This window comes from Oncorhynchus masou, chromosome 25, assembly GCF_036934945.1.
Source record: "Oncorhynchus masou masou isolate Uvic2021 chromosome 25, UVic_Omas_1.1, whole genome shotgun sequence".
NCBI classification, from domain to species: Eukaryota; Metazoa; Chordata; class Actinopteri; order Salmoniformes; family Salmonidae; genus Oncorhynchus; species Oncorhynchus masou.
In genome coordinates this window covers 28988954-29016925 of record NC_088236.1, presented here as the reverse complement: position 1 = coordinate 29016925, position 27972 = coordinate 28988954, and the positions used below count along the sequence as shown (strand labels likewise).

The 27972-nt window shown below is 43.2% G+C and overlaps 1 protein-coding gene across 2 annotated transcripts; it reads left to right on the top strand.

Moving 5' to 3' along the window:
- The first annotated feature begins 17 nt into the window (after positions 1-17).
- On the top strand, positions 18-26935 carry kntc1 (kinetochore associated 1). 2 transcript variants are annotated; one of them, XM_064937252.1, is made up of 62 exons: positions 18-212; positions 600-741; positions 1587-1707; positions 1801-1916; positions 2053-2131; positions 2238-2315; positions 2416-2450; positions 2563-2673; positions 2889-2982; positions 3141-3193; positions 3318-3430; positions 3557-3611; positions 3772-3870; positions 4171-4214; positions 4350-4412; positions 4509-4584; positions 4674-4799; positions 5161-5327; positions 7317-7428; positions 7562-7705; positions 7825-7881; positions 8021-8092; positions 8274-8393; positions 8522-8665; positions 8839-8934; positions 9055-9158; positions 9267-9369; positions 9450-9584; positions 9706-9825; positions 10050-10122; positions 10316-10383; positions 10500-10801; positions 11015-11187; positions 11390-11490; positions 11646-11790; positions 11933-11989; positions 12079-12242; positions 15826-15930; positions 16086-16214; positions 16322-16438; positions 16635-16744; positions 16897-17104; positions 17216-17305; positions 17424-17589; positions 17721-17779; positions 17968-18184; positions 18282-18355; positions 18572-18782; positions 18986-19098; positions 19235-19290; positions 19383-19461; positions 21848-21972; positions 22065-22200; positions 22317-22412; positions 22562-22618; positions 22750-22804; positions 22895-22958; positions 23148-23277; positions 23539-23628; positions 23807-23961; positions 24116-24215; positions 26109-26935. In XM_064937252.1, exons 2-62 carry the CDS (start codon positions 616-618, stop codon positions 26136-26138), a joined length of 6618 nt encoding a protein of 2205 aa, XP_064793324.1. In that variant the 5' UTR covers positions 18-212; positions 600-615; the 3' UTR covers positions 26139-26935. The 2 variants fall into 2 exon arrangements, with proteins under 2 accessions (XP_064793324.1, XP_064793323.1); XM_064937251.1 differs by lacking the exon at positions 18-212 and adding an exon at positions 256-335.
- The last annotated feature ends 1037 nt before the right edge of the window (positions 26936-27972 follow it).

The window sequence follows — 27972 nt, the reverse complement described above, 5'->3', positions numbered from 1 at the left end:
AGTTGGAAATGAAAAAGATGGCTATTTGAATCAGCTTCCTTTTGGTTTGAGAACGACTTCCATTCCACCAACTCAATCTGGGGAGTGCAAATAAATATACAAAGAACACCATATCAGTTCACTATTATTTTATAATAACCTTTTATTATTTTATTTGAATGATTTCAAATGAACCTTTTCAGTTTGAGTATGCGCCTGTTACTACACAGGAAGTAAGTAGAGTTGTGTTTCTCTCGTTATGGTCTTTGTTTTAAACCGCCAAATTCTGAACCCGCATAGTAGGGTGGTGTTGTGCTCAGTTTACCAGTAAACCGTTGTCAGGGTACCTGTAACCGGTGAGTTTGTTACCTCGATATAGACCAAATTATTTTATAACATGTCTATCTATACCTGTATGTAGTACATTTTGTATATACATATGTTTTACCTAGCTAATGTTAACTACGGTACTCCGTAGTTAACTGACATGACAGCAAAGAGTGGTGACAGCTCTGCAGTACTAGCATACCACGTAAATAGTTATATGCTAAGTAACTAACTATCTATCTAGCTTCCTAGTTATAACTGACCTGTTAGTGTCCCGTTTTTTTTTTATATAGGTAGGTGGACTGAACAATGTGGAACGACGTTGAACTTTTACTCAATGAGGATACCAACACAGGTCGCCTTTGCAATGTTCGAGAGGAGAATAGTGGTCTGTACCAAGTGGATACTTTGGTCAAAATTGCTTCAACTGAAAAGGTAAGACCAAAAGTAGTCGATTAAACTCAACTCCGCGATTTACGTTGTAGCTCAGACGTCACATAGAAACTACCGTGCGCGATATTTTGTAGGGTGCTGAAATCAATAGTTTTTTTGATTAAAAATTACATTTTACATGTTGTCAGAGGTCCAGTCCAATTCCACCCACAGTAGTCGTCGCTCAACTCCATCGTATGTAGGGAGTTGAGTTTAATTGTCTACACGAAAAGTTAACGACTCTAACCACATGATTGATTACCTATACAGTTATGAATCACCTTCTACGTGAACACAGTATACAGTGCCGGTGTTGTGCCGAAAATCTCCCCCCCCCCTCTAATGTCCTTAATTTTGGGGCTAGAGTGAAATACTTTCTGTGGCACACACTAAGCATTTCAGAACAACTATGGCTGAATTATTATCCTTACACTTTCAAAAATACTAGTCAAATAATACATGGGAGAGATGACGAATTCTGGCAAAGAGATTGATTTATAGACTAATACAAAAAATCAGTAGCAGATTTAGGTAGGTGTGACATGGGCAGCCACTCAGGGCGCCCCCGGGTGCGGGTGCTGAAGGGGGGATTCGCCCAGGGCGACATACAAGCTAGAACCGCCACATACACTTGAAACAAATAGCCAAACCGAAAACTGCAGACAGAAATTTGTTCTACTACTAAGATCAGTTTAATGTTGGCTAAACTGACAACTGAGTGCAGAGCAGAAAGCGAAGGAGGGGTTCTGTCAGGGGGTAGAATTTCGCCCCAACACAGGTATTAATTAAATTCATGATCCGCTCTTGACTCTTCAGTGCAAGTTGTTCACATTATTGTTTTCCTGCAGGTGTTGTCAGATCCTCAGCTTTACTCCTCCAGCAGTTCAAACTGCAGCATTGTTGTTGCTGATTCAACTGTTATACTGTTCGACCTCAGCTATCAGACTATGTTGCTGCATCTTGACTTTGGTTAGTATCTCCTTTGTGTTCTGTGTGTAGATGTCTAATCAAATGATGTTTCATTATGGTGAATGATGATAATTAAAAACATGTTTATTTCAGACTCTGATGTGGATACTGTGGATGATTGTCTGGACGGACATTTTCTGGTGGTTTGCGAGAGAAACGGAAACCTCCATCTTATCTATGTGCCTCAAAATACCATTCTTCTCACCATAGTAAGAGATGGGGCTGATCTCATATGCCCCATGATATTTCAGCAATTAAATGTGTCAGTGTCATACGTGTGCCAAAAGTGCTTGCATGCTGAGTGCAATATCTTTTTATAACATTTTTTTTTTTTTACTCTTCTAGGCTTTGCTGAAGAATGTCCCCTCTGGAAAAGAGAAAACATATCAACATCTTATCCTACTGGAGGATAAGACATCTTTCGGTGAGTTGTTCATAGTTTCATAGTAGCCATTTCTTTGGAATAAAATGATACAGTATCATGTATCAGTGTGTTGAGGTGAAAGGTTAAACCTTATCTTTGTTGCCAGGGATGTACCACCTGTTCCTTCTTACTCAAGATGGATTTTTTCACATCACAAACCTTGCCCTGGAGAAGATTCAAATAGGTATTTCATTTTAATTAGGTTTTCAGATAGTTTTCTTTTACTTGAGACCTGTTATATTTAACTTTCAATTATTTTGAACCATATTCTCTCATCTCTGTAGCTATTGAGAAAATGGACCATGGGGCTTTGAAAGAGGTATTTGGCTTTAACTATGTTGGAGATGGTAAAATAAAGATTTAAAACCATTTGAAGTCAGAATAATAAAATAATTAACCCCTAACCATCACATCACATTGTTTCTTTCCAGCTCCAGTCTCTAATTAAGACAGACTTCTGTTCTACCAAGGAGATCCATGGAGGGGGATGTAACACAGCAGTGATGTGCAACCTTGGCAATGAAATCCACCTCATGATTGGGGTATGGTTGTGCGCAAGTAACTGCACTGCTTTGTTACAAAAGATTTGTATGCAAAGATAAATCCTTGAAAACATAATTCGAGAACTGCTGACGATATTAGGAAGTTAGACTTTTATTCATCAAGTAGGCTATTCATACAGTATTTATTCAATTGTAACATTTTAACTTTATAGCTTCTCGCATAACTGATGTGGTTATGCATTCTTTTTGCGTAGGCGGACGGGGAAGCTGTTCTAACCCACTGGAGATGGGATCATAGTCAGGGCACGATGTCTCTCTGTCAGTCCCTGGACTCCAGCCTAATACCAGGTAGTTTTAATAACATTTAACTGTCTGGCTTTGGTTAAAGCTACACTACTTTTCTCCCTGAATTGCTTATGTATGTTATCAAAAGTTAGGCTATAGCATTATTTTGAATTGTTGTGTATTAATGTTGCAGTCAAATTTTGCCCTTATCTGTATTGTAGGGGTGACAAAGATTCTGGTGGTGGACAATCTCATGTATGTTCTTAGCACAGAGGTGAGTCCAGCTGTATGAATCTCCATCAATCAGTTTATAATTTAATTCTTTAGCTGTTTTGGTCAGTAGAACATTTTAAAGTTGGACAAAGTTGAATCTTTCTCTACCTTTCAATTGGTCTTAGAACATTCTGAGTCTTTGGGACCTGCATTTCCTGGTGATGGTGTGCTGCTGGCCTGACCTCTCCATCCATGACTTCCTACTCATCACAGAGTGTGACTCTGCTTCAATAGCCACGTATGTGTTCACTTCAATGCTATACTATTGTTAGACCTATACTATTTCTATTAACATGATGTAATGTTTAATTTTTAAATGCTTGTGCTGTAATGATTTTGAAAACAAAACCTCTCCTCTTCATAGGCAAGAAAGTGCAAGCACAAAAATCATTACATTGACCATGCAAGACAAAAGCCAGGTAACTCCAGTCTGTCTCTATGGTTTCTAGACAGCTACTTGTTAGTAATAGTCCCATCTACATACATTAATGCTCCTCTGGTATAAATAGTTGTAAGAATCATCTGAGGTCCTCTCTGACTGTGTTTGTTGATGGCAACGCCCTGTTTTGTTATCCTTAGATGAGGAGCCTGCAGGTGCGTTCTCTTCCCTCCATGACTGTCCTCTATTCTCTGGAGGTCTCCTCTACAACCTGCCTGGTACAGACAAGAATAAGCACGGTAAAACCATAAACAATTATAATCCACTCTGATTGCATCAGATATCAGGTTCAGAAAGTACACCAAATTCAAAATGTGCCTGATTGTAAACGCATTGGAATGGAATTTCAGTGTACTTCCTGAATTTAAATGGAATTGACTTTCCCAACCCTGTCATATCACACCATATTACAATACCCACGTAGCGAAGGATAATGGAACAATAAGTCATTGTTATTTTACTTTAGATTATGAAAGTCTGTCAGAGCTTCAGCATCCTACCCAACCTCAGTACATTGTTTTTATCCTTCTGAATTTCAGGACACTATATATTTGCTAGAGGGGATTTATGAGAATTCACAAAAGTAAGTGTTTCTTTGGTTGTTTAAGGACACTAGAGTTTCCCTGAGTAAATACTCAGGTGGTGGAGTTTCACAAACAACTTTGAATTACAGTGAATTGATGTGTAAATGCAATTCTCTTTTTTTTCTGACAACTAGCTCTGAGGAGCATATATCCTCTGTCGTCATGAGATGCTTCACAGAGGCTTTGCCTGAGAACAGGTATAGTAGTGTCATCACGCACACTGCATATTTCCATATCCTTGCACTAGTTACATACAAGATGTCAGTATCAGTAAACACACTTTTTTCCCCCAGACTCAGCAGACTTCTCTACAAACGCAAATTTGAGGAGGCAGAAAAGTTTGCCATAGCATTTGAGCTTGATGTTGAGGTTGGTGTAATTTTTCTGGTGTTGAAAATTTATTCTAACTAAAATGAATAATAAATGTACTTGACTGACATGCCTCCTTGACCACCCAGCTTGTCTATAAGGTGAAGCTGGATTTTGTGCTGGAGCAGCTGGCGTCAGCCTCTGTAGGTGGCAATGGGCAGGACGTATGGTCTGACCTGGTGGAGGAGGCAAAGACCAACCTGATGAAGATCATGGTGAGTTTTATCGGGGGGGGGATGTATATAACAAAGCAAGATCAGTCAGCCAGCTAACTTTCCTTAATATTCTGGAATATAAACATTGAATCTATAAACAAATAGACTTGAAAATGGGGATGGTATTATTCTCAAACTATGACTGGTGTCAGAGAAGGGTATACATTTGAATCACAAGCTGGCAAACCTACAGTAGATAGGGCCACAGTGTAATAATGTGCTATTTAACAGTGTGCAGGCCTTCTTGTTCTATACCAGTGTTCTTAAACAAGCCATCTACATTTTCAAGTGTAAAAATTCCTTGAAAGGTTGAGATCAAATAAGTACACTGTGCTCATTGACGAGTGTGTTTGTGTGTCAGGATGAGCAGTATGTGGTGGAGTATTGCCTCAAGGCTCCGTGGCCGACCTTTGACACTGCAGAGAAGATGCTGAACCATGCCGCCTCCCGCTGCCCCTCTTCACAGATCCAGGAGGCTCTGGCTAGACTCGCCACCTTCTGCTGTCTCCACAGCCTGGACAAGTTCAAGTATGTTCAATTTGACTGTAATTCTATGCCTGACTTGCTAAAGGGTATTGAGTATATGTATTGTAACTGTGTAAATTAGTGCCATGCCTGTACTTGCATTCGGAAAGTATTCAGACACCTTGACTTTTTCCACATTTTGTTACATTTTGCCTTATTCTAAACTGGATTAAACAAAAACAATTCCTCATCAATCTACATCTAGTGGTTAGAGCGTTGGACTAGTAACCGCAAGGTTGCGAGTTCAAACCCCCGAGCTGACAAGGTACAAATCTGTCGTTCTGCCCCTGAACAGGCAGTTAACCCACTGTTCCTAGGCCGTCATTGAAAATAAGAATTTGTTCTTAACTGACTTGCCTGGTTAAATAAAGGTAAATAAATAATTAAATAAAAATAGCCCATAATGACAAAGTGAAAACAGGTTTTTAGAAATTGTACCAAATGTATAAAAAAAACAATATACCTTATTTACTTAAGTATTAAGACCCTTTGCTATTGTAACAGTTTAGCTTCCGTCCCTCTCCTCGCCTCTACTTGGGCTCGAACAAGGAACCTTCACACATCAACAACTGCCTCCCACGAAGCATCGTTGCCCATCACCTCAAAAAAAACGTGACTCTTGCAGAGCAAGGGGAACAACAACTTCAAGGTCTCAGAGCGAAAAAAACAAAACAAATCTACACACAATACCCCACAATGACAAAGCGAAAACTAGTTTTTATACGTTTTGCAAATGTGTTAAAAATAAACTGAAACCTTATTTACATAAGTATTCAGAACCTTTGCTATGATACTCGAAATTGAGCTCTGACGCATCCTGTTTCCATTGATTGACCTTGAGATGTTTCTACAACTTGATTGGAGTCCACCTGTGGTAAATTCAATTGATTGGACATGATTTGGAAAAGCACACACCTGTCTAATCAGGTCCCACAGTTGACAGTGGATGTCAGATCAGGTTGAAGGAATTGTCTTTAGAGCTCTGAGACAGGATTGTGTCGAGCCACAGACCTGGGGAAGGGTACCAAAATATTTCTGCAGCAAGAACATAGTGTCCTCCATCATTCTTAAATGGAAGAGGTTTGGAACCAACAAGACTCTTCCTTGAGCTGGTCGCCTGGCCAAACTGCACAATCGGTTGAGAAGGGACTTTGTCAAGGAGGTGACTAAGAACCCAATGGTCACTCTGACAGAGCTCCAGAGTTCCTCTGTGGAGATGGGAGAACCTTCCAGAAGGACAACCATCTTTACAGCACTCCACCAATCAGGCCTTTATGGTAGAGTGGCTAGATGGAAGCTGCTCCTCAGTAAAAGGCACATGACAGCCTGCTTGGAGTTTGCCTAAAGGACTCAGACCATGAGAAACAAGGTTATCTGGTCTGATGAAGAGGAGTCTAGTCAGGGTCGAGGGAAAGATGAACGGAGCAAAGTACAGAGAGATCCTTGATGAAAACCTGTTCCAGAGTGCTCCGGACCTCAGACTGGGGCAAAGGTTAATGTTTCAGCAGGAATGTCCTCGAGTGGCCCGGCCAGAGCCCGGACTTGAACCCGATCTAACATCTCTGGAGAGACCTGAAAATATCTGTGCAGTGACATTCCCCCTCGAACTTGACGGAGCTTTAGAGGCTCTACAGAGAAGAATGGGAGAAACTCCCCAAATTCAGATGTGCCAAAAATGTAGCGTCATACCCAAGAAGACTCAAGGCTGTAATCGCTGCCAAAGGTGCATCAACAAATTACTGGGTCTGAGTACTTAGTTATGCTAATGTAATATTGCAGTTTATTTTGAATACGTTTTGCAAATTTTTCTGAAAACCAGTTTTTTCTTTGTTATTATGGTGTATTGTGTGTAGATTAAGTAATAAAAAAAAGCAATTTATTCCATTTTAGAATAAGGCTTTAACGAAAAGGAGAAAAAAAAATGGAAAAGTTGAGGGGTCTGAATACTTTCCTAATACACTGTTTAATTTCCTCCTGGTTGTTTCCCTCCAGTGGAATCTCCTGGATTGAGTTTCTGAACATCACAGACTACGTTGGGTACATGCTGTCCCACTTGAGAGAGGGAGACCTGAAGGGGGCCCAGCACCTTTGGCTTAGACACGAGGTAACACAAATTCACACAATCAACTGTTGCACCATAAGACATCTAATGGAGTTTCATATTTTTCTCTTGTAATATGTGGATTTTACTGGAAGATAATTGATATTTGTCTGCTGTTTCTGTGGTTGTCCTGTAGGGAGAGATTGCAGTGCAGTTTGATGAGAGAGGTCTTGATGCTCTGCTCAGCTCCTTTCCAGAAGACCTTCCATCCCAGGACCTTTGTCTCTGGCTGAGGAGTGTCATTGTGCCCTTTGTTAGGAGAGTGGTACCTAGAGGACAGGTACGGTGGGCACTCACCATATTCTGTCAGGGCAGAAAACAGATCATGATGATATATGTTTTGATCAGTTTGTATTTCCAGTATTTTGTTGACAAGGCTTTTGAGTGATGTGTTCGTAGAAAATCGTTGCGAGGTGGTTGGAGCAGAGAGCCAGGATTCTGGAGTTAACAGAAAAGGTAAAGCCAACACCTTTTCATTGCTAGACTTGAGGAATAAATCTGAGTGCTCTCGTCAATAACTTGACTGATGTAGGTGATCACACACTTAAACATTTCCACATTTCTTCTGCCCCTTCACACTATTCTGTTCCTATAGGGAGACTGGCCCCAGAATGGACTGAACTTGGCGGAACTTGGGTTGCCGTCGTTATGGATGTGGATACCTTCTGTAAGCTGCATTTTATCACCTCATTCCTTTGGTTACTTTCACTGTCATCCCCCTCACTTCCTATTCCCCTATGCGCTCTCAATTCATGCTCACTTTCAAACACTGGATGTCAAAATGTTATATGCTTAGTCATTGATTAGCAGGAAGTAACCTATCCTCTAATTGTGATTGGTGGTCTCAGGAGGATGACTATGGTTCAGAGGAAGTGGAGCACCTCAAGTCCCTGGTCTCTAACCTCCGCCAGCTGCTGGATCTCTACAACAAGTACAACTGCAGGCTCTCCCTGTCAGTCTTTGAGAAGGTCTGTGTGTGATAGCCATCTGGGGATTGTCTGATTTGGATTCTTATCTTGTCGTTTTAAATATTGTTGAAATTCTGTATGTTATTGTACATGGTATCTCTCTTTATCTGCACTGTGGGTATGTTTAGGCAAGTATCCGCAGCGTAGCATTCCTCATGCTGGATAAGGTGCCTGCCCCAGAGCTGATCCCTGCCACGGTGGAGGGCAGTGTCAGGCCCTACAGCCTGGAGCACCAGCTGCCCCTGGATGAGCTGCTGCTTCAGTACATCAAGGTGTCTACCCATCTACCAGGAGACACACTTTACTATGCTTTCTACTTGGCTGCAAATTAACTTAGCTGCTCATATTGTAAATGGTTGTCACTCTGGATTGTTGATTGTCAGACATAATCTGGTTTGAGTCATTGTGTGTCATTTTTGTCTTATTTTTCTCTCTAACCCACTAGAATCTGCTAGAGCGCTGCAGCTCACAGACCACTACGTTGTTCACAGAGTGGGAGGCCAAAGCTGTGGCTGTGCTTGGCTGCATCACGGACACTGACGTGAGTTTATACACTAATTAACCACTTCCTGCCCTTCAAGGTTTGGCCACCAAATGGGATTGTAGATTTATGTACACGCCTTGATTGACATAGTATTCAACTGTGCTGTACTGTGTACAGCTGGTGGTAGACGCTGTGCTGGAGATCATGCAGAAGGCCGTGGTGCCCTGGACTGAGGTAGTGGAGAGGCTGGTCCAACAGCACTTGGAGATGGTGGGACCCAAGTAAGACTTACTGACCTGATCCTCCTCTGGTAACAGAGAGCCCTAGCTCTCACTTGTTGCAGGCTTGTGGACTGCTTGGGTTCTAATCTTCCATAATCCATCCCACAGGCAGGAGCTTCTGAAGGAAAGCTACCGTCTGATGGAGATGAGGAAGCTGCTCAGAGGCTACGGGATCCGCAACTTCAACCTCTCCAACAACACTCAAATCATGGTAGGACTTTCAGGGTGTGTACAGTATGTAGATGTGTATATTTATGTAATTTCTGATCCATGTTGATTCTCCCTTTGTAGACACTGGTGAGGTACATCCTCAAGCAGGATCTCCCCACCTCCCTGGAGGACTCTCTGAAGCTGGCTGGGGCCTACAAACTCCCCACCTCTCAGATACACATCTTATACCTCATCCAGCTGATTAGCCAGAGCAAGGTACAGTATGTGAGCCCAGCCTATAGCTCTTCCCATGGTGGCTGTTGCTTTCTGATGGGGAATCTCTTTTGTTCTGTGTGTTTCATGTGTGTAATGTCTGTGTGTTGCATCGAAATTGCAGAGCGAGCCATGTGTGACACTCCTGAAAAAGCTCGCCCCCGAGGAGGCAGATTGTGTGATCGAGAGGCTGGCTAACTGGGCACGACTGGAGCTGCAGGACAAAGACCATGTGTCTGAGGAGGTGAGCCTCTTTCAGGAGCAGTAGGGGTGTATTTGCATTCAGCAGATTTAAGACTATTCCAGGTCTATCATACGTTTATATTTGCATTGACATCTTCTTTTAATAGGTTTGATATCATTTAGAAATAGTGTTTAGTAGTGATGTTCTGTACATGCCATTTCTCAATAGGAGTATACTCTTCATGCAGAGTCACTTGGGTTCTTATTGTGGCCAATTTCTAACAGCACAAGAAGCACCAGATGGTCGTAGCACAAGTGATGGTGGAGGCACTGACGTTCTTACAGCGGATCCAGAAAGGTTGTGGCAGCTTTTAAACTCTTATCAATGTAATACTTGAAAAGACTGATTGCTAAACCTCCCAATATTGACATCATCTCTCGACGAATTTAACATTCAGTGTCTGAGGTCTTGATAAACTGTGAGTGTACCAGAGTTTGTGTGGATGTGCTAAGAAACTTTTACGCGTTAATGTTAATTCTCTCCCATTTAGGGGATGCCTTTAAAAGTGTGGATTGTGAGAACAATCTGATGATGTTTAAGGCGATTGCTCACCTACAGGTAAGGTTCAATCATGGAATGATTTTGCAGAATGTGAGATGAAGGCCTCACCTGACTCACTGTTTCTGGTCTTTGACCTCCTGTGCTGAAAGGATCCTAATCTACTACATTTACAGGAGGACTTTGACATCTTCCTCACCCCTAACAACTATGAGGACCCCAAGGTGCGAAAGCAGTTCCAGGAGTATCACATCACAGCCTATGAGAACACCCGTGCTCGGGGTCCCTCCAAGAGCAAGGTCACAGCCACCCCCATGGTGGCCAACGACCCTGACGGCAAGACCAAGAACATCTCCACTGAGGCTGGCCTCCGCCGCTTGGCACGGCAGCTCCAGCGCACGGAGCAGGAGCTGTGGGCTGACTTGGCCCTGCGTGCCCTGGGGGTCGGCAAAGTCGACAAGGCCCTCAAGATCCTCAGGTCAGGGGGAAGGGGAACCAAGTTTAGGGGGGTAGTAAAGGAAAGCAATGCCCATGTTCCTCACTTTTTTAAAATTTTTTAATGAAGGCTTGTCATAATCTGAATATCTCATCCACAACATTGAAGTGTTTGATGGTAGTGTGGGCCTTAACTCTGGGTACCTCCCTAACTGTGTCTCTTACTCCTTTCAAACCCATGACCTTGTCCCCATAGTGAGCTGTATAAGCACCATGGTACCACCAGCACAGGGAAGGTGCTTTTCAGTGCTGCCCAGAAGCTGTGCCAGATGCTGGAGGCAGACGTGCCCATGATCCTCCCTGAAGGCGTGGACCTCCCAGCAGTCATCCACAAGCTGGCCTGCCAGGCCGTCACTGTCTGCCACTCAGGTACTGTACAGCACTAACACCCTGAGCCTGGAGGTTAACCCAAGTCTTTATGGGAACTCACACATTTTATTTTAGAAGGCGCTTATCCTCCAATGGTTTAAGTGTAAGTAGTTCACATAAAGTGACACTATGACTATAGCACCCTAGTAAGTGATACCTCTGACTTGAGTATGTGCTCACTATTCTTTCTTGTTTCTCTCAGACCTGCTCCTGGACTGTGTGGAGCTGTGTAAGAGCACACGGGCTGCCATGGATGTCTACCACCAGTGTCAGCTGTCAGACAACTATGGCTTCATAGCAAAGGTGAGTGCCAGTACGGCACTTTTCCCCATCGGGCTACCAGATTCCTACCATAGTCTTCAATGACAACCCTAATCAATAGATTATAATATTAGACATTCACTTAGTCTTTGTTCATGTTAGGTCATCAGGCTTTAATGTCACTGCCATGTGTTCAGGATTTGTCCCTGGCGGCTGAAAGGGACCCGTACTCCCAGTGGAGCTTCCAGGATGTCTTTAAAGAGGACTGCATCATCCTGGACCCCGTGTCTGTCCTGCCAGTCCAGTATGAGATCACCAACTGTCTGCTGCCCTTCTCCTCAGGTACCTAAAATCCTGCAGACTAAGTGTCTCGTATCTGGTATCTTTTTAACATTGTATCACGTGTGATGTTATACTACTTTATAATGCCCAAGCATTGTTATTGATTTGAATTGCATTTAACTCATGTTAATTCATGTTGCAGATAGAAAACTTTACCCACTGGACTGCTCCTGTCTTTCTCACTGCTCTTTCCAACAAGGTAGCTACTGCAGTTTCCTCCAATTAATAGATGGATATAAATGCAGTTTTTATGCACCCTTAGCCTCATGGGTCATTGTCCACGTGCAGATGCCAACTTCCTGAACCCGCTACTGGTGCCCCTGGCCTCCATGCATCAGATGCTGCAGGAGTGTAGTCAATTGGAGCTGGCTCTCAGACTGCTGGTCAACTCCTTTGGCAGCTGTCTGCAGCACGTCACCTCCAACATCATGAACATCAAGCTCGGCATTCAGGTATGATGACTACAGTACAGTATAAATGTCAAGATTATGTTTTTCAGGTGTTAAGTGTTTTCTATAGCAGAGGTATACTAATGTACATTTGTTGAGTGAGCAATTTTTTTGTAGCGTAAATTTGATTTATTTTTATTTATTTAACCTTTATTTAACCAGGTAGGCAAGTTGAGAACAAGTTCTCATTTACAATTGCGACCTGGCCAGGATAAAGCAAAGCAGTTCGACACATACAACGACACAGAGTTACACATGGAGTAAAACAAACATACAGTCAATAATATAGTATAAACAAGTCTATATACGATGTGAGCAATTGAGGTGAGATAAGGGAGGTAAAGGCAAAAGGCCATGGTGGCAAAGTGAATACAATATAGCAAGTAAAACACTGGAATGGTAGATTTGCAATGGAAGAATGTGCAAAGTAGAAATAAAAAATAATGGGGTGCAAAGGAGCTAAATAAATAAATAAATACAGTAGGGAAAGAGGTAGTTGTTTGGGCTAAAATATAGGTGGGCTATGTACAGGTGCAGTGATCTGTGAGCTGCTCTGACAGTTGGTGCTTAAAGCTAGTGAGAGAGATAAGTGTTTCCAGTTTCAGTGCTTTTTGTAGTTCGTTCCAGTCATTGGCAGCAGAGAACTGTAAGGAGAGGCGGCCAAAGAAAGAATTGGTTTTGGGGGGGACTAGAGAGATATACCTGCTGGAGCGTGTGCTACAGGTGGGAGATGCTATGGTGACCAGCGAGCTGAGATAAGGTGGGACTTTACCTAGCAGGGTCTTGTAGATGACATGGAGCCAGTGGGTTTGGCGACGAGTATGAAGCGAGGGCCAGCCAACGAGAGCGTACAGGTCGCAATGGTGGGTAGTATATGGGGCTTTGGTGACAAAACGGATGGCACTGTGATAGACTGCATCCAATTTGTTGAGTAGGGTATTTGAGGCTATTTTGTAAATGACATCGCCAAAGTCGAGGATTGGTAGGATGGTCAGTTTTACAAGGGTATGTTTGGCAGCATGAGTGAAGGATGCTTTGTTGCGAAATAGGAAGCCAATTCTAGATTTAACTTTGGATTGGAGATGTTTGATATGGGTCTGGAAGGAGAGTTTACAGTCTAACCAGACACCTAAGTATTTGTAGTTGTCCACGTATTCTAAGTCAGAGCCGTCCAGAGTAGTGATGTTGGACAGGCGGGCAGGTGCGGGTAGCGATCGGTTGAAGAGCATGCATTTAGTTTTACTTGTATTTAAGAGCAATTGGAGGCCACAGAAGGAGAGTTGTATGGCATTGAAGCTTGCCTGGAGGGTTGTTAACACAGTGTCCAAAGAAGGGCCAGAAGTATACAGAATGGTGTCGTCTGCGTAGAGGTGGATCAGAGACTCACCAGCAGCAAGAGCGACCTCCTTGATGTATACAGAGAAGAGAGTCGGTCCAAGAATTGAACCCTGTGGCACCCCCATAGAGACTGCCAGAGGTCCGGACAGCAGACCCTCTGATTTGACACACTGAACTCTATCAGAGAAGTAGTTGGTGAACCAGGCAAGGCAATCATTTGAGAAACCAAGGCTGTCGAGTCTGCCGATGAGGATGTTGTGATTGACAGAGTCGAAAGCCTTGGCCAGATCAATGAACACGGCTGCACAGTAATGTTTCTTATCAATGGCGGTTAAGATATCGTTTAGGACCTTGAGCGTGGCTGAGGTGCACCCATGACCAGCTCTGAAACCAGATTGCATAGCAGAGAAGGTATGGTGAGATTCTAAATGGTCGGTAATCTGTTTGTTGACTTGGCTTTCGAAGACCTTAGAAAGGTATGGTAGGATAGATATAGGTCTGTAGCAGTTTGGGTCAAGAGTGTCCCCCCCTTTGAAGAGGGGGATGACCGCAGCTGCTTTCCAATCTTTGGGAATCTCAGACGACACGAAAGAGAGGTTGAACAGGCTAGTAATAGGGGTGGCAACAATTTTGGCAGATCATTTTAGAAAGAAAGGGTCCAGATTGTCTAGCCCGGCTGATTTGTAGGAGTCCAGATTTTGCAGCTCTTTCAGAACATCAGCTGAACGGATTTGGGAGAAGGAGAAATGGGGAAGGCTTGGGCGAGTTGCTGTGGGGGGTGCAGTGCTGTTGACTGGGGTAGGAGTAGCCAGGTGGAAAGCATGGCCAGCCGTAGAAAAATGCTTTTTGAAATTCTCAATTATGGTGGATTTATCAGTGGTGACAGTGTTTCCTATCTTCAGTGCAGTGGGCAGCTGGGAGGAGGTGTTCTTATTCTCCATGGACTTTACAGTGTCCCAGAACTTTTTTGAGTTAGTGTTGCAGGAAGCAAATTTCTGCTTGAAAAAGCGAGCCTTGGCTTTTCTAACTTCCTGTGTATAATGGTTTCTTGCTTCCCTGAACAGCTGCATATCACGGGGGCTGTTTGATGCTAATGCAGAATGCCATAGGATGTTTTTGTGTTGGTTAAGGGCAGTCAGGTCTGGGGAGAACCAAGAGCTATATCTGTTCCTGGTTCTAAATTTCTTGAATGGGGCATGTTTATTTGAGATGGTTAGGAAGGCATTTAAAAAAAAATATCCAGGCATCCTCTACTGACGGGATGAGATCAATATCCTTCCAGGATACCCCGGCCAGGTCGATTAGAATGGCCTGCTCGCTGAAGTGTTTCAGGGAGCGTTTTACAGTGATGAGTGGAGGTCGTTTGACCGCTGACCCATTACGGATGCAGGCAATGAGGCAGTGATCGCTGAGATCTTGGTTGAAGACAGCAGAGGTGTATTTAGAGGGCAAGTTGGTTAGGATGATATCTGAGGGTGCCCGTGTTTAAGGCTTTGGGGAGGTACCTGGTAGGTTCATTGATAATTTGTGTGAGATTGAGGGCATCAAGTTTATATTGTAGGATGGCTGGGGTGTTAATTAAGCATGTTCCAGTTTAGGCCGCCTAGCAGCACGAGCTCTGAAGATAGATGGGGGGCAATCAGTTCACATATGGTGTCCAGAGCACAGCTGAGGGCAGAGGGTGGTCTATAGCAGACTGAAACGTTGAGAGACTTGTTTTTAGAGAGGTGGATTTTTAAAAGTAGAAGTTCAAATTGTTTGGGTACAGACCTGGATAGTAGGACAGAACTCTGCAGGGTATCTTTGTAAATGACAAACATACAAAAGATTACACCTGAAGTATAACAGTAGGATATCAGTGCAAGAGTTTTACCACATTTGAACAAAATAGAAAACAAACTATATAAAAAATTAAAGGGAAAAACCAGACTCGAAACAGGAAAAAACCCGGTGTGGTTCATGTACCCCTGTATGCCTCCCCACCTGGTGTTTTCCAGGTGTTTTGTACAGATAGTTTCATGTGTTAGTGAAGTAGACTAAGGAAATTGACATCAGTCAGGGGTGTACTGTAGTGTCTCACCTGGAACCATGAGCAAGCAGTCCCTTGATCAGTCTTTGCATTTCTGTTGATGTTGCTATATATCTCTGTCTAGATTTACACTTGTCTCACTGTAGCTGTGTCTGTTCTCTGGACCACTATTCTATATTGTGAAGGGAAGTATTTACATTTTACGTGTTCCCTTTTCAGCTCTATGGCCCGCAGGCCCTGCAAAAATATAAGGCGTGCTTGAGTGATTTGAGAACAACTACTCTGTCCTCTATCAATGCTGTTGCAGTTGCCCTCCTGCACAAGGTGATGTGAGACTATTGTCCTGGATTTCAGGGGAGGATGTCTGACATTCTTCTCTAAAATAAAATTACATTGTATTCCGGCCATGCTGTATGTGTAATTTACAATAGACCTAACATGATTACTATAACAACTGGTGTTTTTACTCTGTGCAAAAGGTGTTTAACTGGAGAGTGGTGGATTGTGACCTGGCTATTGGACTCTGCACTCTCCTGTCCAAAACCGAGGTGTTTAAGATACTGTGGAAGGTGATCGACAACACTTGGCAAAACTATGATAAGATCTTGGTAAGATCATTATACTTATATACTGTCATTATCTGTTCCACCTTGAATTGTTTGTCATTGTTTTGATTCATGTTGTATGTGACAGTCGATATGTCCATGATTTTCAGGCTGTGGCTATGGTGGGGGCCCATCTCTGTAACTTGTACAGCGAGCAGGAGGAGCGGAAGAAGTTTCTCTCGGTCATCACCGACGCTGAGTGGGGGATCGAGCTGGGCAAATTAGGGGTGTGTCGATCTTGAATGCTTTTTTCCCCCCTATCAATTTAACATTTGCAGTCTTTCAGACATGGCTGGTTTTTTGAAGAAATCACGATGTTGAACTTTGTGTTAATACCTGCTAATTAGGTGCATTCTTAACGTAATCTACCCTCCCTGCCTTGCGAAAGGACTCGGTTTAAAAGCCTTGTCTCTCTCTCCCCAGATATCCATCCAATCTGTGTTTCGTCAGTGTCCAGAGATGAAGAGTCACCTCATCCCGACCCTGGTGAAGAACAAGAACACCACCCCTGAGATTATCCTTCAGTACTGCAGGTGAGCTGTTATAGGAAGTCAACATGCTACTTCAATCTTTTGTTTTTGGGTATGATACTACTGCATGCTTTGTAGTTGCCTATTGCTGTCTTGTGACGTTACGCTGTAATTAATGAGTGTATGTATGTCCTGTGTGTTCCTCCTACCTGTAGCACCTTTGATCTGAACAGAGATGAAGTGATAAACCAGTACATCACCACCCTGCTGCAGGAGGAGGGGGGAGGGGCAGGAGACCCTGGGGCGGTCCAGGGGGAGCAGCCGCTAGGGCATGCAGACGCCCTGGAGAGAGCTCTGCAGATCATCCCTATGCTGCACAGCACCAGAAACCTCACCATCAGCCTCAGTGCTGCCATACTCAAGGTCTGAGCATACACAACTCTCAGCCTAGGTTTAGGGGTTGATGGTAGGACGTAATGATGTGTAGAGGAAATGGAGTGTTTAACTAGGTCTTGTGTTCCCTTTCCTCCTCAGCTAAGTCCATATAACTATGAGAGGATTGAAGGGGTGCTCAGGATCATACAGACAGCTGATGAGCAGATCACCAGCATTTCAATCAGTCAGGTGTGGCATCTTGATTTCTACTGTGCCTCTGCTAAATAAGTGTAATCCTCAATGTCATATTTTCTTTGGCATTACGATCAAGTCTCATCCACACGCAATATATTTCCCTCATCTCCAGGCAATAGGTCTGCTCCAGCACTTGAAGTCCTACAAGCGCATCTCTCCCCCTACAGACCTGGAGAGCAGCCACCTTCTGGAGAATGGCCTGGAACCCTCGGCCCTGGCCAACATCAGACTGCCCTTCCACCTGCTCATGCAGACCACCAGCTACTGGAAGATCCTCTGTGAGTACGATACTCAGTTTAAGCTTACAATATTCATGTGGTCAATAAGAGTTCATAAATAAATGATTGAGTGGACCTTTTGCATACTCTAGCTCGTATAAGGATTTGACAGATTCTCTTTCTGTGTTTAGCTCCAGAGCTCAGTGAGGAGACCTTTCCTACTCTGCTTCTGATAAGCAAGCTGATGAAGGTACAGTACTCTGCTCCACTGGTGGCTGTGGTTTATACTGGACATTACTGTTATGTTTGTTTTTTAAGATATGAGTGGTAAGCCTACCAGAATTTAAACTAATATTGGCAATGTATTATTAGTTGTTTCTATTGACTTTAATTTGGTCACCTGTGAATTTGACCCTACTTTTTCCTGCCTTCTGTCAGGTGAGCGTTGACAAGCTGTACATGTCAGCAGTGAACCATGTGTTTGAGAGGAGTATGAAGCCCTTACTCCTCGAGCAACATAAGAGGAGGCAAAAACACACCTCCAGCAAGGAGACCTTCAAGGTGGCAAAGACCATCATGGGGTACATTCACTGCATCCAGAACCCAGAGTGGGCCGCTGCCACAGCCCATAAAATCGCTCAGGAGCTGCCGCCAGGTCAGACCGTTAGCCAGTCAAACTGCCATGCCGCTGTTCATGGAGGAGCCGGCCTCTGCATCAATGTTCATCCTATTCACTTTTGTCTCTGCTGTAGGCACTGAGAAGACCCAGTCATTAAAGTTCTGCCTAGCTCTTGGTGACGCATGGCTGAAGGACCCAAAACTTGAGGTTAGACCACTTGTTTTGTGTTTAGATTGAGGACCGCAGAGCATCAACACAATGTTGAACTATTATAGATGTAGTTATATCTGTTATGTCTGCGTCAGCTGCTTGAATTCAGAATACCCAGTCTTGTCTTCCCTTTCATGCTTTTTTTTTCTTCGTATATCTAGTCCATTCTTGTAGAATAAAAATTCTCTCCCCTCTGTCTTGTCCCCTGAGCAGGAGGCAGCGCGGACCAGGGTGGAGACCTTCCTGTCAAAGCTGAAGCTGCAGTTCCAGCGCTCGGCCACAGAGAACGTCCTGATGTCCAGCCAGCTGAACAGCCCAGAGCACCTAAAGCTGACAGGGCAGCCCGCCCGCCTCATCGTCATCCTTTACGAACACAGCAGTGTAGAGCAACGCTTCAGGGGCTCTGCTGGCCAAACCCACCCTGGTGAGCCCTCCACCATAACCAGACCAACCACATGCAGGCCCACTCTTATTGCCATATAGCTCCATGTACCTGTCTGGAGGGCTAAGTGGAGCTACAGAATCACTGTATTGATGATATGTACTATAGTCCTTTTAGAGCAAAATGGAACCAGACTATTTTCAGATTAAACTTTTTTTTTTAAGTTTATTTTTTTGTATGACTAGACATTCACGCTGTATGCAAAGAAATAGCAGCCATCAATAGTGTGGATTTTCTGAAGATCCGAAGCATGCTGCTGGAGAAATGGATCTGCAAAACCGGCCCAGCTGTAGCCAAGGTAAGTCCAACCTTACACTGTCTCTGATCTGCCACAGGTAGACTGGATGAGCTCATCACTAGGGGGGAAAATAGTCATTTTGCACGACATTTTGGAGTATGTGATACATCCTAACCGAAGGCTCTTTATTTTGAAGGACATCAACAACCAGGATTGTGTCAATGACATTCAGGAGGATTCAGATCTAATGAGGTAGCTCCCTGCATTCATCACTTGACTATCATAGCCTTACAGTTCACTATAGACCATTAACAAGGGATGTCTCCCATGTCCCCCTCTCTCAGGGTGGTGTACCTACTGCAGATCTATTCCATGGATGTGGGAGTCTGTCTGTTGAGCCCTATCCTCTCAGCAGAAACATGGGTGAGTTGGTAGATGGGATAGGTCAGGATTGATCTATAAGTTCCTATATTAATCATTACATGTTCCACATTTAGTTTGGAATTGGTGGGCTGGTGGGAAACAGTAGGGGGCTTTACAGAATTGGCTAACACTTAACACCATGTCATAACAGCGGACATAACTTGTCATGACCCATATTTTTACACCTGTTGTGACACATGTTGCGTTATTTTATGGCTGGTTATGACACTTACATAAGTGTCAACCCACATTTATTCAAATAAGTTTTTTTTTTTCCCTGCCAAGAATTTTCCTTTCAAGGAAAGTTTGTTTCTTAAATCCTTTTGTTGTAATGAATTCTTTAGTCATGTTTTTTTCCCATCATATTTTAAATAATTTGTAGAAAATACACTATGACAGTGTCACGAAGCATTATGACCATCGTAATCATATAAGCCAGATAGGCCTATCACGTACATGACTTTATATCAGTCATCAGTCAAAAAGAGTGTGTCTTGTCCTGCATTCATCTCAGTCATCAGCAACAGAGCATTGGGGTAGATGCATGTCTGACATCAATGTGTGTGCAATTACAATGAAAATTTAACATGATATATATATATATATATATCTCAAACAGAGCATATATATATATATATATATATATACTGCTCAAAAAAATAAAGGGAACACTAAAATCCTAGATCTGAATGAATGAAATATTCTTATTAAATACTTTTTTCTTTACATAGTTGAATGTGCTGACAACAAAATCACACAAAAATTATCAATGGAAATCAAATTTATCAACCCATGGAGGTCTGGATTTGGAGTCACACTCAAAAGTGGAAAACCACACTACAGGCTGATCCAACTTTGATGTAATGTCCTTAAAACAAGTCAAAATGAGGTTCAGTAGTGTGTGTGGCCTCCGCGTGCCTGTATGACCTCCCTACAATGCCTGGGCATGCTCCTGATGAGGTGGACTCCTGGACAGTCTGTGGTGCAATGTGGCGTTGGTGGATGGAGCGAGACATGATGTCCTAGATGTGCTCAATTGGATTCAGGTCTGGGGAACGGGCAGGCCAGTCCATAGCATCAATGCCTTCCTCTTGCAGGAACTGCTGACACACTCCAGCTACATGAGGTCAAGCATTGTCTTGTATTAGGAGGAACCCAGGGCCAACCGCACCAGCATATGGTCTCACAAGCGGTCTGAGGATCTCATCTCGGTACCTAATGGCAGACAGGCTACCTCTGGCGAGCACATGGAGGGCTGTGCGGCCCCCCCAAAGAAATGCCACCCCACACCATGACTGATCCTCATGCTGGAGGATGTTACAGGCAGCAGAACGTTCTCCACGGCGTCTCCAGACTCTGTCACGTCTGTCACATGTGCTCAGTGTGAACCTGCTTTCATTTGTGAAGAGCACAGGGCGCCAGTGGCGAATTTGCCAATCTCTGTGTTCTCGGGAAAATGCCAAACGTCCTGCACGGTGTTGGGCTGTAAGCACAACCCCCACCTGTGGACGTCGGGCCCTCATACCACCCTCACGGAGTCTGTTTCTGACCGTTTGAGCAGACCCATGCACATTTGTGGCCTGCTGGAGGTCATTTTGCAGGGATCTAGCAGTGCTCCTCCTGCTCCTCCTTGCACAAAGACGGAGGTAGCTGTCCTGCTGCTGGGTTGTTGCCCTCCTCCACGTCTCCTGATGTACTGGCCTGTCTCCTGGTAGTGCCTCCATGCTCTAGACACTACGCTGACAGACACAGCAAACCTTCTTGCCACAGCTCGCATTGATGTGCCATCCTGGATGAGCTGCACTACCTGAGCCACTTGTGTGGGTTGTAGACTCCGTCTCATGCTACCACTAGAGTGAAAGCACCGCCAGCATTCAAAAGTGACCAAAACATCGGCCAGGAAGCATAGGAACTGAGAAGTGGTCTGTGGTCACCACCTGCAGAACCACTCCTTTATTGGGGGTGTCTTGCTAATTGCCTATAATTTCCACCTGTTGTCTATTCCATTTGCACAACAGCATGTGACATTTATTGTCAATCAGTGTTGCTTCCTAAGTGGACAGTTTGATTTCACAGAAGTGTGATTGACTTGGAGTTACATTGTGTTGTTTAAGTGTTCCCTTTATTTTTTTGAGCTGTGTATGTATGTATGTGTATATATGTGTATATGTATATGTATGTGTGCTATGATGTAATGGAATGTTTTGCCTTTTGTGGGTTTTGACACTTGTAGGTGTCACAACAGCAATAAATTAACTCAATATGTTACAACAGTGTTATGATCATATAACAGGTTATGACTGTTATAATGCTCAGTGTCACGTAAAGTGTTACCCAGAAGTGTGTATGTCAAAGTGTTGAATTCCCATTGTTGATATCTTCCTAGCCCCTCAGCAGTTCTGGGCCACGTCTTACTTTCTGCCACCGGAGTCGGGCCCTGCTTTGTCTCATCCACATCGCTGACCCCACCACCCTGGAAACACAGCTACACATCCCCAAGACACAAGTCCAGTAAGCGATCCTCGCTCTGATAAAGGCCAGTAGCCATGACTGATTGTCTGTACCTGACTGCTGCAGTTCTGTTGCTGTTTTTCCTTCTGCAGGTATTACCTGAAGTGCTACATCTACCTGTCTCAGCTGGAGGACCTAAACATCCCTTACACAGTGGAGTCGTTCCTCAACAGTCCCAAAGAGGGCATGGTCAAGGGACTGTGGAAGAATCACAGTCATGAGCCACAGGTAGGCCGACTAGATCAATGTACTGGATGATTTCAAGTCGGTTTCATTCAATGTGATGCAACCAAGACGAGGTAGTCAGGTTTGTATTGAGCTGAAGTTGCCTCCTGTCTCTGCAGGCTGTGCGTCTGGTGGCAGACCTTAGCCTGGAGTACCAGGTGTTTGACCCTCAGTTGTGGAATGGGTTACTGCAGAAACTACTGGGCTTCAACATGGTGAGAAGTGGCAGTCCACACAGTTTCAAGAACAATACTACTGCTAGAAATATTAGATTCTGCAGTCTGTCATGTCAATGAAGTTATATGGCATTAAGACAGGATATGTTTTGGTGGCACCAAATTTGGTGTTCCCATCTGCTCTTCAGATAAGTGACTTGCAAAAGGTATTGGAGGCACTGGGAGCTGTCCCCTCTCTCTGGCAGGTAATTACCACCAGGTTCAACGTGTCTCAAGGAGCCCATTGTGTACATTTTAGGGAGAGAAAATTCACAGCCACCACCTACTCTTTTGGCTTGGACAGTTCTTGTTAAAGCTGTATTTTTTTTTCATTCAGGTCTCCAGTTTTTCCAGGACCTGGAGAAGTATGATCCTGGCCCCATTCGTATCAGGTAAATTAATCTATGAGACCACAACTCAAAAACATGAGGGTGAGGTGGAGAAAGTCAGCAAAATCACTCGTAATGTTCTCTGTCACACAGCGTCTCTTCCTCTGAGCCCCCAACAGCAGGCAACCCTCTACAGGACCTTTGTTCTCCTCCTTAAGTATGTTCTGTTGCTTTATAGAATAGGTTGATAACAATTTCTAGAACTGTCACATAGGGATCAAGAATGGTGTCATGGCATTACCATGGTAACATTACGACACAATTCCTCAAATCTTTGACAAAGTGCTGATTCATCCTTTATTCTCCATGTCCCACTCATCCCAGCATCTTCCCTGGTCTCTGGCAGGTGCCCTTTCCTGTTGAATCTGGACCTGATAGGCATCGCCAATCGCTTTGCCCAGATCAGTCTGCCAGGCTTTGCCCTAGGTGCCCTCCTGCTCATCCCCTGTGCCAAGAGGAAGGGACAGCAGATTCAGGTGATGCAGCTGGGTCTGGGGGTTCCATAAGGATAGTGGTGGTAGTGGCACACCACCAGCCCCCTAACATATCTGCCCTTTACCAAATTGTTCTCTGCATCTTTAGATGGAATTACATTCAATTGTTTTGGTTTAACAATGGCCACAAATTGTCCAAGACTCTGAATAAAACTATTAAAGGTATTGGTAGTGTCTATGCATGAGTCTCTTCCCCTTGTTTGATGTGCTTACTGTGTAGTGTATATGATTGCTCCCTCCCAGGGCCTCCTGTCAGCATGTAACCCCATCACCATCCTGGAGCAATTGGATGAGCATATGAACACTGGGGAGTTGGCAGGGGTTCCCTCACAGGTGAGCTGCAATCACATTCTCTTATTGCCTTCATTAGTTAACCACTCTTGGCTCTACTGTATTTGTGATTCCATCTGTTCTCCATAATCTTTTACACATTGGATTATTTTGTTTAGTTGTTGAGAAATGTTGTATGGAATTCAGAATGTGTCATTAACTAATTTCTTCTCCACCCCAGATAAGGGACACAGTCTTGATGTTCATTTGCCAAAACAGGCAGTACCAGAAGCTGTGGAAGACCAAGCACTTTAATCTTCTCAAGCAACACATTGTGTCAAGTGGTGACTCCAACCAGGTGAAGAACCTGGTAGATTATTTGATATCCCACAGCTGGTAAGTCCTCAAAGCAGTAATTTTACAAGCATCATTTTATGTATAATTGAATGAAAATGTTAACATCACACTCCAGGCAGGTATGAGCAGAGAAATGTTTGTTTCTAAAATACGTAATTACTTTAATCCTTACCCTTTGACCTCTGATGTTCAGTGAGGAGGATGCCAACTCCCTGGCCCATGAGTATCTGAAACACAGGGAGCGTAAAGGGAAACTAATACCAGACATGTCCCCTGCATCCAGTGCCCTGAAGGTAACTATAGTCGGCAATCCTACAGTGCCTTGCGAAAGTATTCGGCCCCCTTGAACTTTGCGACCTTTCGCCACATTTCAGGCTTCAAACATAAAGATATAAAACTGTATTTTTTTGTGAAGAATCAACAACAAGTGGGACACAATCATGAAGTGGAACGACATTTATTGGATATTTCAAACTTTTTTAACAAATCAAAAACTGAAAAATTGGGCGTGGAAAATTATTCAGCCCCCTTAAGTTAATACTTTGTAGCGTCACCTTTTGCTGCGATTACAGTTGTAAGTCGCTTGGGGTATGGTCTTTATCAGTTTTGCACATCGAGAGACTGAAATTTTTTCCCATTCCTCCTTGCAAAACAGCTCGAGCTCAGTGAGGTTGGATGGAGAGCATTTGTGAACAGCAGTTTTCAGTTCTTTCCACAGATTCTCGATTGGATTCAGGTCTGGACTTTGACTTGGCCATTCTAACACCTGGATATGTTTATTTTTGAACCATTCCAATGTAGATTTTGCTTTATGTTTCGGATCATTGTCTTGTTGGAAGACAAATCTCCGTCCCAGTCTCAGGTCTTTTGCAGACTCCATCAGGTTTTCTTCCAGAATGGTCCTGTATTTTGCTCCATCCATCTTCCCATCAATTTTAACCATCTTCCCTGTCCCTGCTGAAGAAAAGCAAGCCCAAACCATGATGCTGCCACCACCATGTTTGACAGTGGGGATGGTGTGTTCAGCGTGATGAGCTGTGTTGCTTTTACGCCAAACATAACATTTTGCATTGTTGCCAAAAAGTCCAATTTTGGTTTCATCTGACCAGAGCACCTTCTTCCACATGTTTGGTGTGTCTCCCAGGTGGCTTGTGGCAAACTTTAAGCGACACTTTTTATGGATATCTTTAAGAAATGGCTTTCTTCTTGCCACTCTTCCATAAAGGCCAGATTTGTGCAATATATGACTGATTGTTGTCCTATGGACAGAGTCTCCCACCTCAGCTGTAGATCTCTGCAGTTCATCCAGAGTGATCATGGGCCTCTTGGCTGCATCTCTGATCAGTCTTCTCCTTGTATGAGCTGAAAGTTTAGAGGGACGGCCAGGTCTTGGTAGATTTGCAGTGGTCTGATACTCCTTCCATTTCAATATTATCGCTTGCACAGTGCTCCTTGGGATGTTTAAAGCTTGGGAAATCTTTTTGTATCCAAATCCGGCTTTAAACTTCTTCACAACAGTATCTCGGACCTGCCTGGTGTGTTCCTTGTTCTTCATGATGCTCTCTGCGCTTTTAACGGACCTCTGAGACTATCACAGTGCAGGTGCATTTATACTGAGACTTTATTACACACAGGTGGATTGTATTTATCATCATTAGTCATTTAGGTCAACATTGGATCATTCAGAGATCCTCACTGAACTTCTGGAGAGAGTTTGCTGCACTGAAAGTAAAGGGGCTGAATAATTTTGCACGCCCAATTTTTCAGTTTTTGATTTGTTAAAAAAGTTTGAAATAACCAATAAATGTCATTCCACTTCATGATTGTGTCCCACTTGTTGTTGATTCTTCACAAAAAAATACAGTTTTATATCTTTATGTTTGAAGCCTGAAATGTGGCAAAAGGTCGCAAAGTTCAAGGGGGCCGAATACTTTCGCAAGGCACTGTATATAACATAAATTGTTACTAATGTGAAATTAAATAAATATATGCCATTTAGCAGACACTTTTATGCAAAGCAACTTAGTCATGTGCGCATACATATTTTTTTTTGTATGGGAGGCCCCAGTGGGAACCAAACCTAAGATCCTGGCATTGTAAGTGCCATGCTCTACCAACTGAGCCACACAGGACCGCTTATATGTAATTTCACTTTTAACTTTAAATTTTTTGGGCTTGTTTTGCAGAGGTTTCTCAGCATCGATATAGATAAGTAAATGGTGTGGATATGAACAGGATGAAGAACACATATGGGACATAAAATATATTCACAGTATGTTTATTCAAATGTGTGTCTCTTTGGGCTAGAAATGCAATGTTTGCACTTAGTCTCCTTACTCAATCTATTCACATGTAATATTCACTGTATCTATTTTCTAAAGAACTAAACATTGTTTCTGGTGAAATGCTTAATTTTCAAGACAAGGGAAACGTTATAGTGGAATGACTAATGACATTTTTATTACAACATACAGTTATCAAGCAATATAAAACGTTGTCTACAGTTATTTTAGTTAAAGCAGCAATTAACATTTACATTTTAGTCATTTAGCAGACGCTCATATCCAGAGAGACTTGCTTTTTACCTTCAATTTCCTGTCCTACACCATACCAGTCTCTGTCTTGCCTACATGTGTGAAAACATTGATTTTCTTCATTCTGTAGTAAAAAATATAGGAAGTGAAGGCCCAGTGCAGTCAATGAGTTTTTCCTGTGTTTTGTATCACATTATTCAACACTTAATGAAACTAACTCAGTGTGAAACAATTTGATCAGCCATCACCAGGCTGTAAATGAGTTATTAGATCAATAAGAAAAGTTCAAAACTTCTGCCAATGACTGCTAGTTATTAGTTTCTCTCCCCACTCATGCCACTCATAGACAGTCCTAGCAAAATTCTTGCTTGAGATATTGCTTTCTTGCTAAGAAGCTATTTTTGTTACTTGACATGTCTGTATTTGAACATTACAAACCATCTACTTGGTACTATCCAAATAAAGTGTTACCGAAATAATATTTTCAGGCTCTGATTTATACGTTATGATGTTCCTGTCACATAGGAATTATATGGCATTGCGCTGTGAAACACAGTATTAAATGTATTGTACCATCTCAAATGGAAAACAAATACCAATGGCATGCTCAGAAGTAAATGGTCCACTGGTATGATCATAATTTAAAGGAAGTTATATTACATTTACACAAGTAATTTAGCAGTCACTATCTGATATACAGTTTGAAGTCTACGTTTACATACACCTTAGCCAAGTGGGTCAGAAGTTTACATACACTATATGTATGTATTTGGTAGCATTGCCTTTCAATTGTTTAACTTGGGTCAAACGTTTCGGGTAGCCTTCCACAAGCTTTCCACAATAAGTTGATTGAGATTTGGCCCATTCCTCCTGACAGAGTTGGTGTTACTGAGTCAGGTTTTTAGGCCTCCTTGCTCGCACACGCTTTTTCAGTTCTGCCCACACATATTCTATAGGATAGAGGTCAGTGTTTTGTGATGGCCACTCCAATACCTGGACTTTTGTCCTTAAGCCAGTTTGCCACAACTTTGGAAGTATGCTTGGGATCATTGTCTATTTGGAAGACCCATTTATGACCAAGCTTTAACTTCCTGACTGATGTCTTGAGATGTTGCTTCAATATATCCACAATTCTCCTTCCTCATGGTGCGATCTATTTTGTGAAGTGCACCAGTCCCTCCTGCAGCAAAGCACCTCCACAACATGATGCTGCCACCCCCGTGCGTCACGGTTGGGATGGTATTCTTCGGCTTGCAAGCCTCCCCCTTTATCCTCCAAACATAACGATGGTCATTATGGCCAAACAGTTCTATTTTTGTTTCATCAGACCAGAGGACATTTCTCCAAAAAGTACGATCTTTGTCCCCATGTGCAGTTGCAAATCGTAGTCTGGCTTTTTTATGGTGGTTTTGGAGCAGTGGCTTCTTCCTTGCTGAGCGGCCTTTCAGGTTATGTCGATTATAGGACTCGTTTTACTGTGAAGAAAGATACCTTTGTACCCGTTTCCTCCAGCATC